Genomic DNA, 15,486 nt, shown 5'->3' with positions numbered 1-15,486 from the left:
TCACATACTTCTATGAGAGCTCTCTTGTATAGTTTTCATCTCTCTTTTGGGGAAGGGTTTAGTCCCATTGGGTTTTTCTCTCTTTCCCCGCTTTGTGAGAGATTTCATTGCATTGGTTTGCATGCATTTGCATTTGTACATGGGTACCTAACATGGCCTCGTAGCCCGGACCCATCTTGCATTTCTTAGTTGCATTGCAGACTTAAGTACATTCCCCGAAGTTGCACTTAAGGGGGAGTGTTGGTGTAATTAATTATTCATCTTGGATATTATTACACCTTACTTAAGTTTACTTAGGATAATGCATTTCATAGTAGTTTGGGTATGAGACACTTGGGTGTTTATGCCACATTGGGATAGTGTGTGTAGGAGAATTTTCACCTTTTATGGTGTGATCTTGTTACTACTCTGTCATATCCACTTATTGTGGAGTGATAATTCCACCTTCAGTGGGTGATTCACCTCTTGTGAAATATTATATTATTTCTCCTACCTACCACACCTATTTCCTACCTACCCTTGTTTCTTATTGAGCCACATGTCATGTTTGTGTGCTCACATATCCATATAGCCTTGCCTATATATGCAAGCTCTTATTCATTGTATGAACAACTATTGATTTTATCTATTGATGAGAATACTGTTTATTCTTGTTGTTGGTGTAAATAATTATTCATCATGGATATTATTACACTTTACTTAAGTTTACTTAGGAAATGCATTTTGTAGTAGTTTGGGTATGAGACACTTGGGTGTTTGTGCCACATTGGGATAGTGTGTGTAGGAGAAATTCCACCTTTTATGGTGTTGATCTTGTTGTTACACTCCACATTCAGTGGGTGATCCACCTCATGTGGATTATTATATTATTTCTCCTACCTACCCACACCTATTTCCTACCTACCCTTGTTTCTTATTGAGCCACATGTCATGTTTGTGTGCTCACATATCCATAAAGCCTTGCCTATATAAGAAGGCTCATATTCATTGTATGTAATGCTTAATGATCCAGTTGATCATATTTTTCATCTTGATAGAATACAGTTTATTTCTATCATCTATTTTGTTCTCTCTTATTTGTGCTTTCCATTGCCTCTTGACAAAATCTCACACTTGTCGTATATTTTGTCTCTATTTGTACTTTTTGTTGAGCTCTTGATCTTGGCAAAATCTCACAAATTCAAAAGATAAATGCCTCTAAATCATAGCATAACATATCATAAAGATCAGATTTGAAAAATTATGCAGCCCACAGGTGAATTTTAGAATTATAAACTAGGGTTTTTTTGAATTCAACCTCTAAATTTATGTAATTGAATTGGAAATGAGATCTATGAGTGCAAATTTGTATTTTAAAATGCATAAACAATTAGATTTGAGACAATGAATCGAAATTAAGTAACCCACAAGTTCAAATTTAGAATTATAAATTAAGGTTTGTGTGAAATTAACCTCTAAATTTATGTAATTCACTTGAAAAGAAAACTTATATGAGTATAAATTCAAATTTGAAATTGCATAAACAATTAGATCTGAGATCACAAATAAAAAATTAAGATGCAAGAAGTCGGGTTCACCAAAATGTGGTGGTGTAAAATTCAGGTTAGGGTTAAATTTAAAAAAAAAAAAAACCACTAAATGGCCTCATTTACTACAATATTAAGGAGGAGAGGAATCTAATAGATGTAGCCTTGATAGACCAAGAATTTGATCTGATTCTAGCCCTCCTAGATGGGGGCTTCTTAAATTGAATTGATTTGAATTATTGAAGATTAGGACAAGATAGTGAATTCTTGAAGTAATCTGATAGAAACAATGAGCTATAGATGTCGTACGGAGACACCAACCCGGTTCTAAGCAGAATAAGATGCTTCGAAACTATTCCAAAAAGTTCGACCTGATTTGTCGAGACTAGGTAGTATCAACTCGCCATGGTCCTCCAAATTTGTAAGAGATGAGGAATGTAAGAAATGTTTAATGTCCATGGGCATATTCCCTTGTTGTAGGAATGGTTGTTTTATCTTTCTTTTGTTGGGAAGTGTTAATCCTTTCATTTCATTTTATTGTTGTGTTTGAACTTAGGATGTTAATATCTTACTTGTCACGTAGCTATAACAATAGTTGGCATTTGAGGACATGATTTGGTATGTAAAATATGGTTTATAGTGGATGATTTTTATAGTTAGTGGCATAAAGAATATGAGTCATGTCCTTTATGTGAGTGTTATGGTCGACTTTTAGATGCTTTGGTTAGTTTCAAACGAGACATTGCCCATGCAATGGGAGCCCCAAGGAGCTATATGCATCATTGGACAATAGTACAAAGGTCTTCAATTGTTTGTTGTCATTGGACATAGATTTTATGTAGGATAATGAATATTTGAAGACATATGACTGCAAACTAGGTTGAACATGATGATAGCAAAACGTCTACTTGTGATGTGTTTGCCTTATTTTTTAGATATTGTTAGTTTTGTGTTTTAGTAATTAGCTCCAATTGTTATTCCATCTATTAGGTTGAGTATTTAGGAGATATTTGTTGTCATTTTAGAGGAGATATACTTCAATGCATGTGTTTATTTTGAGGCATGATAAAAATGGTTTTTGTGTGACATTTAGAGTGTATTATTGGCTTTGATTTCTTAACTTTTTCTACTTGGACATGATGGAGGATGAGAATGCTGTAGTCGAGATGATGGTCAGTTGATTGATATTATAGGTTGCTTTGATGAGTTCATGAACATACAGGAGTTAGTACAACTTAATTACAATGAGAGCAAGAGGTGAAGTGTAATGGTGTAGATTTGTTAACAAATTTTTTTACGTTATACCTTAATAATATTTAATAAATTATGTAAAAGATGTGAGAGATTTTATTAGTTAACTACCTATTTTCCATTATTTTTCTATTTAATCATAGTAGAGGCCTAAAAAATAATATGTCAAACATCTTTTACATGCAACTTTTCTAAAGATACATATACAAATAATTAATACAACTTGTTCGAACCCATTAGAAAATGTGTAATACAAGATAAACTAGATTATTTAAAAAAAATTTTGATACAGGTGACTAAATTTATTAATTAATTGAAAATAAGAATGTATGCTATTTTTTATTTTTAAATATGCCTGCTAGCTAGACGTTGCCAAAATCGCCCTCAATCAACGGAGTCTGTTGTGTTATATTTACTTGATTTCATTCCCTTCATACGAAATTAAAGGGATTTGATTATTAAATTTGTGGATTTCCGTGGGTTCTATGCAGGTGCGCATAGTGTGCTCAGAAATTGCTGGTGCTGGATAGCGACACACTGTCGTTCCTCCCTAATCGAAGCCTCAAAAAGCGGGTTTGACGGAGAATCCAATGATTTTGACTTTGTTGACCCCATAACTTTCTTACTCAGTGGGAGGAAGACGCCCAGAAACTTGTCTGAACCTTCACAGCAACTAACTATAAATGGGCAGCTTCCTCCTCTGCTCTCTCTAAATATATTGCAGTATTCCAAACACCAATTCAAACATTGCCTTCCCAGTCTTCTATTTCGTGCCGCAATAACTTTCCTTGTGCTTGGCAATTTTAAGGTTTTTGCGATCAGAATTTGTAAATTGACAAGGTTGCATTCGAGATTGTAATAATCTCCGCTCATGATCTTAAAAACGTAACAAACTTTGGAAGGGCGATGCGTACGTATGCAAATGTATGGAGCGACCCCACTAATCGAAATTCCACGCGAGTAGATCGCCATGGTGGCAGTTATCCGACGTGGAACGACAAGTTTCATATGGACGTCAGCAAGTGCTTCCTCCAGCAAAAGGGCTCCACTCTGCTCATACAAATCTACACTAAAACTCTGCTGGGCAAAAAGAGAGTGGGAAGCGCCCGAGTGCCCTACGCCGACATTTTGGAGGGATTTACCAAGCCCGATTCAATTCATTTTCTGAGCTATCGAATTAGGAGTCGAAATGGCAGACCTCGGGGTACTCTTGATTTGTCCCTCAGATTTCTGGACAAAATTGATCAGTCTCTAGGCCCTTCAAGACCTCAATCTGAGATCAAGTTTCCGTCGTTTCCTTCAAGGTCGAGAATAAATGCAAGCTCAAATGGTGAGTGTAATAATGGAGCGGTGAATAGCTTTGCAATTGGCATTCCCATCTCGCAGATTTCGTATGCCCGCCCTTCCCAAATTTTCCCACATAATTCAATGTATTCAGAGTCGCATAATAATTGCAATGGCTACTACAAATAAGCTGCAGATGGATCCTACAAATTTGTTTTCCATTTTTCCTGGAGTGGGCAATGGGAGCACCTAACGTGATGTAGATGAATCCCCTATCCACTTCACTTGTAATAACATATGCTTCAACCCCACAATTTATCGATTTAATGACAAACCAAATTTTGCTACTTTTATTTGATTCAAGCTTTCGGTGTTATTTTCATTCAAAGTGGATTTGGCAATTAAAAACTACTAAATTGGATACGCCATTGTCACACCATAATTTGAAGTTCAATTTTTTAGCTGGTAGGCTATATTAGGAGCAGCTTTACTTGGAAACTTGTCTGACACTGGAAAGAACGAGTTTTTCCTTTTCATACGCCGTTCTTTTCGGGAGTCACTTGTTTTTCCTCATCATTGGATACAGGAAAAGTGGTCGCGGGAACAATGACGAAATAGTGAGCGGCGTCAAGGGTTTGGGTGTGCTACTGCGGGCTCAGTGTCCAGGGCCTACTGCCTACCGAAGAGTGTCCAGGTGGGTCCTCTATTGTTAGGTCCAACGAAGGCATTATGAAGAAAAGTCCTCATCATTATTGCTAGGTGTAATAGATTTTAGTACATATCAAAAATTTGCATCATGAAGATAGTCTTAATCGTTATTTCGTATGAAGAAATGTCATACAATTATTAAATTGAAAATAGTTTATAAAGAAAAGTCTTCATCTATCTTACTTCTCTATATAGGCTTTAGGGTTCAGTCTATAGGGTTTGGGTTTAGCTTATAGATTTTAAGGCCTAGGGTAAGGTTAGGGTTGAGGGTTTATCTTACAGGCTTTAAGGTCTAGGGTAAAGGATAAGATTAAGGTTGAGGGTATAGGGTATAAGGTCAAGAATATAGAGTATAGGGTTTAGTGTATAGGTGAGGGTTTAGCATATGTGATATAGGGCCTAGAGTTGAGGGATAGAGGTTGGGGTTAAGGGTATAGGACATGAGGTTTAGAGTTGAGGGTGTAGAGTATAGAGTAAGATATCCAATATAATTTTGATCATATTACATTTTTGGCTTTGGCATTGTCTTTTGTTAGAGTGACAATTATGTAAACTTGAGAAAATATCACTTTAGTTATTCTTAGCTATGCATGCATGTTTATATAATTATTAATCATGTTTATCATCTTTGTCTTTTCGTAATTCATAAATTAGAGAAAATGTCGCTTTAGTCATTCTTTTATATTTATTATTGAAGAGTTTTAAGTCTAACTCATAATATCTTTGCAATTTGTATAAGAAATACAAGTCTATACTAATACCTCTCTAATTAAAAGAAAATTTGCTTCTAAGATAACTGATAAAATCACATTTCTTAGAATCAAAATCTAATATACGAATTATCCACTCATCCAAAACATGATTATGAACTTTCTAATGAAATCTTAAAACCCATGAAAAATATTATTTTTTTGAAACAGAAGACTTGGATGATTTGATAATTTGAGTTGGAGCAAACAAGACATAACTCATGGACTCCATGAATTTACATAAATAACACTTTTGGTTGTATGCTCAGAAATTGCTAGCACAACAAAGCAACAAGCTCTTCTTCCTTACAAATCAAAGCCTTCCAAAGCGTGGTTGACTAAGTATCCAATGTTTTAGTGTATGGATTAAGTTGAAGAGATTATGTATAGATTGAGTACCTAATGCGGTATAATACCTCTAATTTCCATGAGTCCAACCTAGGCGATCTTACCATTTGTTTAGCATCATGGAAATGTGAATAAGTAATTGGCCCATTTGAAAAAGTGTGCCTGGTAACTTGCAATCTGAACTGTGATTGTATATGGTATATTTATTTTAACAAGTAAGTTCGTCTGAGTTGGAGCAAATGGAGCACAACTCATGCCAGTCATAGAAAATGGACTTACTAGGAATTTGCAAGCCATGATCACCGTAATTTGCGGTTTCGCTTGTTTGCTCAGAAATTGCTGGCAAACACTTGATGCTCTCAAATCGAAGCCTTCCAAAGCGTGTTGACTCAGAATCCATTGCTTTTAAACATCTTGACTCTCTCACCCCTCTTACATTGTATCAAGACTGTCCAGAAGCCTGTAGGAAGATTCACCGCAATGATTTGTAAATAGGCGATTTGTCTCCTGTATAATGTCCTCCCATGCTCTCCATATATTTTGCACCATTCTGAACACTAATCCACACTCTGCCTTCCAAGTCTTTTGTTTCATGTGTTTTTACATGATTTGCTTCAGCAGTTCTGAGTCTTTTGTGACCAGATCAGTCCGTAAATGGATCAGGTCGCATTAGAGATTGTGATAATCTCAGCTTACGATCTGAAAAGTCTAACAAACTTTGGAAGGCCGATGCGGACATATGCAAATGTATGGAGCGACTGCACAACTCAAAATTCCACGCGAGTAGATCGGCACGGTGGCAGATATCCTACGTGGAACGACAAGTTCCAAATGACTGTGAGCAAGGGATTCCTCAAGCAAAAGGGCTCTTCTCTGTTGGTACAAATTTACTGTAAAACAATGCTGGGCAAGAAGAGAGTGGGAAGCACTCGAATGCCCTACTCTGATATTTTGGAGGGATACACGCCACCCGATTCCATTCATTTTCTGAGCTATCGAATCAGGTGTCCAAATGGCAGTCCTCAAGGTACTCTCGATTTGTCAATCAGATTTCTGGACAAAATTGATCCCTGCCTACACTCTTCAAGACCTCAAGCTGAGATCAAGTTCCCGTCTTTTCCTTCAAAGTCGAAAAAAAATGCAAGCTCAAGCGGTGATGTAATAATGGAGAGGTGAATGGGTATGCAGTTGGCATTCCCGTGTCGCAGTGGCACACTCATGGCAGTCCATGGTAAGTTGATATGAATTCCAATGGCTACCATCACCATAGCATTGGATCTTACTTCAATTTGTGAGAATAAGTCACAGAGAAATAGGTTCAGTTAAAAGTGGGTAAGTGGCATAGCCTATGTTGGCATCGTTTGACAGGTGCATATATTAAGTTGAAGAAATTTTATTTAAAAAAAATTATCTTCAAGTAATGTGGTATAGGGTGTATGATATAGCTCTGCTCTCCATGAGTCCAGACTAGGCTACCCTTGCCGTCTGGAATTGTGGAAATGTGAATGTGTGATGGACCCTTTTGAAAAAGTGTCCCTGCCAGCTTGTATTTGAAATCTGATTGACAAGTACTTCTTCAGAAAGAAATGTTGTAGAAAGAAATGTTGTGGTTATTGTTGTAATTGCAATGTGCGGTTAAATTTATTTAAATAAGAGTAACATGACTGGTGATGCTGGCATGTCATGTCCTCTAGCCTCACGTGAAACGCTTTTGACCCACAGCTAATTTATCAAAACAAAGGCATTGGATCAGCAAAAGCACAAGGTAGAGGCACAAGCCTCTGATCATAATGACCTAGCAAGGGTTTGAATCTTGTTGGCCTCACCAACAACAACACCACTTGACTAACACACTTTGGGAAAAACCCCTTTATATACTAGATTTTATTTATATATATGTTTTACAGTTATATATATATATACACAATTATAGTTTATTTGATTTATCTATATGGTTTTGATTATCAATCTATAAATATATATGTTTTACAGTTATATATATATATATATATATATATATATATATATATATATATATATATATATATATATATACACAATTATAGTTTATTTGATTTATCTATAAGGTTTTGATTATCAATCTATAATCTAATCTTGTTGGACATTTAAAGAACTTGACCTAGTATGATCTAAGTTATATTTGGAAGTGCATTGTTATTCTCATAGTTACAAACTTGAACCATTTAAATAAAAAATCAAAATAAGACGTTTCATTGAGTTGTCTCATTCCACACTTTGGTTCAAAGTTGATATTTGTAAATCCTTGCAATTTGGTGTTATGATTATGTATAAAAATACATTATTCTAATGATCATAAATACATCACCAACATGACTTTATCACTTATCAACTAAACAACACCTATCTCTAAGTACAAGGACATTGAATAATACACATTTGTATTTGCATATATAATTACATACAAAATATTATTTGACCACCTAGTCATCATTCTAGAATTCATGTGCATGTTTGCAATTTACTATGTCTTTTTTTTTAATTATAATTGTCCATGTCAAACAACTTTTTGAAGTAGGATGTTTTAGCCTTTTATGTGTTTACTATAACAATTTTTAAAGTGTCATATCTACAATCAACTTTTACCCTTTTAAATGATCTCTATAGTTGTTGATGTTGGAGCATACGATTAATGATAGGTTACAATGTCTAGCTAGAAAAAATTTGCAAGGTATTTCACAAGGTGCATCTTTAAAACACTTCGAGATGATGTTCTTTATATTCCTAAATTTTATAAACTTTCCAATGGCTTAGAAATTTTATCTTGATAAAGCATTTTGTGGGCATGGTCCCCTTAAAACCATATCAAATAATGGGTGAATAGGGCCATGTCTTGCATGGGATTCCCCTTAATTCCATGCAAAATATTACTTTTTAAAAAATTAAAAAATTGTTGAAGCTAATAATGTTGAGGCTATTCTCAGTTATGACTATTGGTGTGCCCATTTATCTTCATTTTTCTTCAAACCCTAAACCTAGGACTTTGTAATCTATGAATAAAAGACTCTTCAAGTCCATGTTTAGATTAAATTCTTTGAATTACCTCTAACATGTTAGAGTTTTTTAATCCAACTAATCTCTTCTTTAGGCACTATGATTTATGTTGAAGATATAAATGTCTCTATTTGACTCAGCCTCTATGATGAGTTTGTGTTAAAGTGGACCTATCCAAGGATTTAAAAATATTGTGGATACCTAAATTGTTCAAATGAGATACATTTTTCTTAAACACTTGTTATGATAAGCAATCCTCTAAATATAAGATTTGATATTTCCCTTTGGTTTCTCCCCATCCAAAAATATCTTTCCACTACTAACTTATATCTTACTAACAAAAATAGGAAGGGTGACATTTATATTTTCAACAAGTCAAATAGTTTAAGCAATACTACTCTTCCACAAAACCTTCTTCAACCTTTGGTGGTCAAGAATAAAAAAGTGTTTCTAAAAAGCTTCTAAAACTCTTTTTTTTTTTTTGCAATCTCCTCTTGAAAAATCTATTCAATATCCTCCTAGATATCATTCTAAATTAAAATATGTGAGAGCCTCATGATTGAAATCATTTTTATCACAACTACTAGCCATGACTACTTAATCAAGTTAAGTAGAAGAGGTCAAGATAGGGATGTTACATGTACTCTTGAAATTATTAGTGTAAACATCTTACACCTAACTTAATAGGCTATATGAAGGCAATACAAAATAAATTACTTGAGTAGGGCAATGAAATCATCCAATTTGGTTGATCTTTGAAACATGATAGATCATGATATTGTTCTTATGATTTGTAAAACTAAACAAGTACTAGGTAATCAAGATTATCAAATTCTTTAGACCTATTCTTATTTAAGAGATGTACACACTTTTGACCTAGAGATATGAACCAATAAGGTCACAAACTACAGGGAGCTCATCCTCAAATAAACTTCAACAATAGCACCCCAATGAGGTTTGAACCTTGATGGAAAGAACAACAACACCATAATTTAACCATCACAACATGCTAATGCTCACCTTTAGAACTTATTCTTCTTAACCATTTATTAATAAATTAAAAAAAAAATGCATAATCTGTAGAATATCAAGAAAAATTATCAATATTGGTAATCTTTGAGTAGACAAATTTCATATTTTCACTTCCTATTGTAGTGTTGTAAATTGTAATCCTTAATTGTGAGAACAATTTCACACTCTCCTTGCCACTTACTTTAGATTTTCACTCCCCTAGGAATTTTTAAGACCATTTCTAGCCTTGAATTTAACTATCAACCCAAGAAGATGTTTCTTATCCTATTATAAAATTCAAATTTCATATTTCGCATTAAACTATTGACCAATTCAAAAATTAGGTCTGGATCCAATAATAAGGCCCTAAGATCTCGCATCTAAATTTTTTGGGGCCTATTTGGTGGGTCTATGTTGATCTTCACACATGACACAACAAGATTTCCTAGAATTTTAGGTATTTTTAGTCTCACCCTCAACATTGCAGGATCTGCTTCTCAATTTTTGAATATGATTATTTTATGTCAATTTTTTTCAATTTTAAGCTTGTAACTCATATATAAGAAAGTAAATTTCCTCATTTGTGATATCAATTGAATTTTTATCCTTATGATGCAAAATCATTTTCAAAGTGATTCTACATGTCTGCAAATCTTAGTAACTTCAAATCTTCATTCAAGTATTCATCAATTATCATTTATCATAATGGAAGCTTCAAGGAACGTTGAAGGATGGTAGGGAATCACTAACCGATAGTTAGCTTGTACCTCTCCTTAAGGATTTGGTATGGTTTCATGTCACTCTTTAATTTTTGTGTTTCAACTTCAATTGTGATATGTATCCATTTTTCATGCTCATTTATGTGATTCATGAATTCTTAAGTTGATATATGCATCACCTTTGATTGTCTCATCTAGGGTTCACTCTAACACAATTGAGTAGGTCTCTTGTTTATGTTTGAGCTTGCCACAATCTTAGACACATTTAAGGTTCATAGCACACACTTTTGTTTCAAATCTAGCTTGGCTATCTGTGGAGGTGGAAATCACCAAAATGGGCGCTTGAGCAAGGAAAGCCCCTATATAGAAACAACACTATTTTCCTCCTCTTTTATGCATTTTTAGGTTTAGATGAAGGTTTCAATCCCAATTTGTAGGTATGAGAAGATAGAGTAGACTAAGACAAAGATTTCTAGAGAAAGTCTAGCAAAAGGTGCCTCATCTATGGCACCTGGTGTCATAGTCCTCGTAAATTGACCTAAAATTTGGAGGGAACGATATTTGAAGGCTTCTAAGACAAGATTTGATACTTCTTTGAACTTAAACACCTATCAATACTATGACACCTAGCACATCTAACCACCAATTCTAAACTTTGTTTGTTGTCACAAGTTAACTTGTGAATGGATGCTCCACTTTTGTACTTGTTTGTATCTTTAAGTTTGTCTATCAATCCATTTAGTTAGATTATGTGATCCTTTGTGTATGCATTACAACCTAATTAGCTCACATCTAATTCAATCAAGCAATATCTTATGCAACAAAGGAATAGAGTGATGGAATCAAGGATCACTGAGAGGGGGGGTGAATCAATGATCTACCGGTTAAGAGTTTTTCTGACTTAACTTTTAACCACCAGAAACATACACTTAAAACTGAAATGCAGAAACAAATAACAAACAACCACAAATCATAACACCGGTATTTTTTACGTGGAAACCCAAATGGGAAAAGCCACGGTGGGATTTGAACGCACGATATTATTCCACTATGGCCAGTAGAAAAACAATATTAAAATGGGAATGCACAAGCATTCAGGCACACTGCCTAGAGCTCATTGCTCAAATGTAATTGCCCAAAGGGCTACAACCCTCAGGGAAGTCTCACTGACTTACACAGCTGATAAAAATAATTAATAACAATGTATGAACTCTGAAATAGCATCTACTATGCTTGGATGAGTTCCGGTTAGGTACAAATTAACTGACCGGATCGCCTTCTTTGTTCTGCTCTATTCTTCCATGTACACTGTCTCAGTCAACTACTGGATCAAGAATGTGACATGAAACTGCGTGAAAATGGATTCTTGATCACCTCTCTCTCGCATACAATCACATCATCCACCAAAAAGATCACCCACACCAAATTTATATACTGGTAACCACAAAATAGGTTATACACCATGTCATCTTGAAAGCGTAACGTGTAGATACATGTTGGCTTGACCAAATCCAAAAAGGTAAATGCGGATCACCAAAATGATGTGTCTGAGTCAGCTCAATCAATAAGAATAGGAGTCAATGCACCGCAATCACCATAAAACTTCCAGACCCAAAAATGTTTTTTTCTTCTTGAAATACCGGTTCACACGCTACCAGTTAACACCTACTTTTGGATAGGAAGAATCACGACTACCGGATCAGATCTCCATGAATATTTTCCATCAATGACAACCCTAAACCAAAAATCAGTCACCGGAAACTACCAAAAATCACCGGATGAGTGTCAATTGCCAACAATCTCCCCCTTTGGCATTGATGACAACACCTGTGAAAAATGATTAAGTGTTGAAACCTGTGAAACTTGTACATCGGATCAAGAATAAAATAATTCTAAGGCTCCCCCTTAGATCAGCAATCCAAAATCTGCATCACCAAACTGTATACTCCATACACAATTAGCCTGTACATTTTTCACCTTATCTCTCCCCCTTTGACAACAATGCCAAAGATGAGGTGTTGTCCAAAATTTCTATATAGATGAAAAAGACTTTACAGATACTTGAAGAGGTCAGTATTAACAATCTTCAAAAATCCTAGGTGAGTATCCCACCCACTCTTCAAGTTGCCCAAAACTATGATAAATACATTACATATAGTAGCATGAATTTATAATTCTCTCAAATTTGATGATACGGGTTGGGCCATCTCCTTCATACAATCCACCTTATTACTTAGCATAGTGTCTAACCGAGTGGCAATCAGGTTTTGGAGTTCACTCACTTTCCTCAAAACTTTATCCCTATCCGCTTGAACGCTTGATATATGATCATTTAAGGCTATAATATGTCCTTCAATACTTCTGGTTAATGTTACATTAGGGTCAAAAGACTGAGAAATGCTAGAAAGCTTTCCCTGGCGGACACCTATTTGTTTATCAATATCAATAGTGAACTTAGGCAAAATAAGGCAAGATTTATACAATTTAATGGGCTTCTGAGAATGTGTCAGAAATAGTCCGCAATCTCTTATTCAGTGTTACCCTATCATCTTTAATAATCTTCAGGAACATGTTTGTTTTCTAACCTCCTTAAACTTATCCAAAACTTTATGAGTAGTCGTCTTCTCCAAAGAATCAAAATTGGTCTTTACATTGTTAATCAATTATAAAAATTTACCAGAGGGGTTGTTATTTGAATCTAACTGTACACTAGGAGCCACCTTCTGTAAAACATCTATAGACATCAAAATTAGCTTTTTGTCTTCAGTCTCTGATTTCACCAAACCTTGACAGGCTTGGGCTTGCACTGTAGCTGTGACCATAAGCTTCTCAGCAGGAGACATCTTCCCAAGATCAACCAAACCATCAAAATTGATCGAAATCTGAGGCAAAATCCCTGTAACTAGAGGAGTGGAATTTGTTGGATCAGCTATGCCTTTACCTTTGTCAACCTCAGCTACCTTAGCCTCTGCTGACACAACATCCTTCTTCTCTCCCTTATCCCCTTTATCTGTTACACCAGTGTCACCACTTGGTGCAATATCAACCTGTTGAATCACAGGGGCTGTAAAGATATCTACCACCAGAGGATTTTCACTAGTCTCAACACCAAGTGTGGTATTGCCTTGGTCTTCTGGTTGATCTTTAGACTGGGTCTCAACCTTCTGACCTCTGGAAATACCTTGCTTATCTTCTGACTGAGATGGTTTAAATACATCTTTGTACAAAGGGTCATTATGATTAATCTTTCTCCATATCTCCTATGTTTCTTTCCTCACCTCCTCTACATTCCCAATCATCAATGTGTTGATCTTATTTTTACTTCTGAATTCCCTTTTATTTGCCTCTTCAATTAGTCTCTTTGCTTCATCATGAGTAATACAAGTGCATACATTTATTAGCTCTCCCTCCATTTCTTTGTCAATTTTTACTGCATTCATTCTTGTAGCATCTATTAAACTGTACAAGTACTTTGGAATGGACTTTTCTAATTCAATTAATGTCTTACTGAAATTATGTAAGTATAATACAACTGCTTCCTCATTTTTCCTTTTGTCACCTTCATTAAAATACTCAAAGTTTGCTCCAAGATTCTTCAAATTGCCATCCACTCTTATTTCATCTATCAACTGATCAGTTGATAGTGGAGGAATGATTGTGTACTTACCTTGTATGCTGCCAGACTCAAGGTTTTTATCAAGTTGACTTTTGACTTGTCTACCTATTTTGGATCTTCCGGTAGGAGCGGGATCTGACTTAGCCTTTTTACTTTGTTGTGCTCCACCGGATTGAGGCTTCCTCACTACTTTGACAAACTCTCCCCTTTTCTTTTCTCTTCCTGCCTCTTCCTTAGATTCAGTTTCTGAGGCCACCAGAGATACTGCAACATAGGTTCTCTTTGGCTTTTCTTTCTGCTTTAGCACACCTTTTCCGGATGGGCTAGGTTTTGCAGGTTGTGCCATCGGAGCAGGAGAAATCTTTGTCTCTTTAGTTTTTTCCTTGGAGGGATCCAGAGCAGCCTTGGGTTTCTTGGTTTCCTCTTTGGCCTCCTTTTGTGCATATTTCTCCCCTGCTTTCTTTACTTCCTCCTTGGTGAAACCCATCTGAGCAACTACTTCTTCTATCATCTTAGTGACTTTTCTCTTCCGGGCAGGGGCAATGAATTGCATATGCAAACTAAGGTCTTTCTCCTTGAATGTGCCAAATCTCCCTTCCTTGGGATCCACCGGTTGACTCAGAAGGTGTTGTGCATATGCCTCAAGTGTATCAGAGTCAACTTCATACCCCATGGGCATGATCCAAACTATTCGGGGCTCCATTGCTTCCATCAGACACTGATCCTTATCGACCATGAAGCAAATGGTTTGCTCATATTTCTCAACTACCTTCTTAGGAATCCTTTCCCTGTTCTTTATTGCAGCTTGGAAGGTTTTAAAGTATCCTGAGAGGGCAGATATCCTCATGGTTGCATCACCAACTCCCCATAGACCTTATTTGATATGCATGGCCACCGATCTATCATAGGCCCATTGGACCTTACCTTTGATACTGGGTATCTCATCCAGGAAGTATAATGCCAGGCAAATAAGGAGTGTATCATATTTAAATGTATGATTTTTATCCATCTTGGTCTTCTTCAAATTACTCAATAATTCATTCAAGAGGGCAATGCACAAATCATACCTTTTATCTTCCTTGAGCATTTGGTATGCAGAGTAAATAGCAGTACTTGAGACATAGTTTTACCGGTTGGACTGGTAAACCTTGTATCCAGCTACCATTGATGCAAATTAGACATCATTCTCCAACATGTCATTTATAGTCATGGCTCTGCTGTCAAATTTGGATCCTGTGGTA

The 15,486-nt window shown here is 35.7% G+C and overlaps 2 protein-coding genes across 2 annotated transcripts; both read left to right on the top strand.

The window, feature by feature from the left end:
* The first annotated feature begins 3,516 nt into the window (after window positions 1–3,516).
* LOC131859898 (BON1-associated protein 2-like) lies at window positions 3,517–4,414 on the top strand. The gene has a single exon (XM_059214155.1). The coding sequence runs from the start codon at window positions 3,684–3,686 to the stop codon at window positions 4,248–4,250; it is 567 nt and encodes a 188-aa protein (XP_059070138.1). The 5' UTR covers window positions 3,517–3,683; the 3' UTR covers window positions 4,251–4,414.
* Window positions 4,415–6,325: 1,911 nt separating this feature from the next.
* Window positions 6,326–7,495, top strand: LOC131046535 (protein SRC2 homolog). The gene has a single exon (XM_057980300.2). It carries the CDS (start codon window positions 6,521–6,523, stop codon window positions 7,040–7,042), a length of 522 nt encoding a protein of 173 aa, XP_057836283.1. The 5' UTR covers window positions 6,326–6,520; the 3' UTR covers window positions 7,043–7,495.
* The last annotated feature ends 7,991 nt before the right edge of the window (window positions 7,496–15,486 follow it).

The sequence above is a fragment of the Cryptomeria japonica genome, chromosome 11 (assembly GCF_030272615.1).
Source record: "Cryptomeria japonica chromosome 11, Sugi_1.0, whole genome shotgun sequence".
Taxonomy (NCBI): Eukaryota; Viridiplantae; Streptophyta; class Pinopsida; order Cupressales; family Cupressaceae; genus Cryptomeria; species Cryptomeria japonica.
Note: the sequence above shows the minus strand (reverse complement) of the source record. Positions and strands in the feature narration are given on the sequence as shown.

What these genes read in the sequence shown, in the direction of transcription:
- LOC131859898 (XM_059214155.1), top strand. Translation starts at nt 3,684, where the DNA reads ATGCGTACGTATGCAAATGTATGGAGCGACCCCACTAATCGAAATTCC.
- LOC131046535 (XM_057980300.2), top strand. Translation starts at nt 6,521, where the DNA reads ATGGATCAGGTCGCATTAGAGATTGTGATAATCTCAGCTTACGATCTG.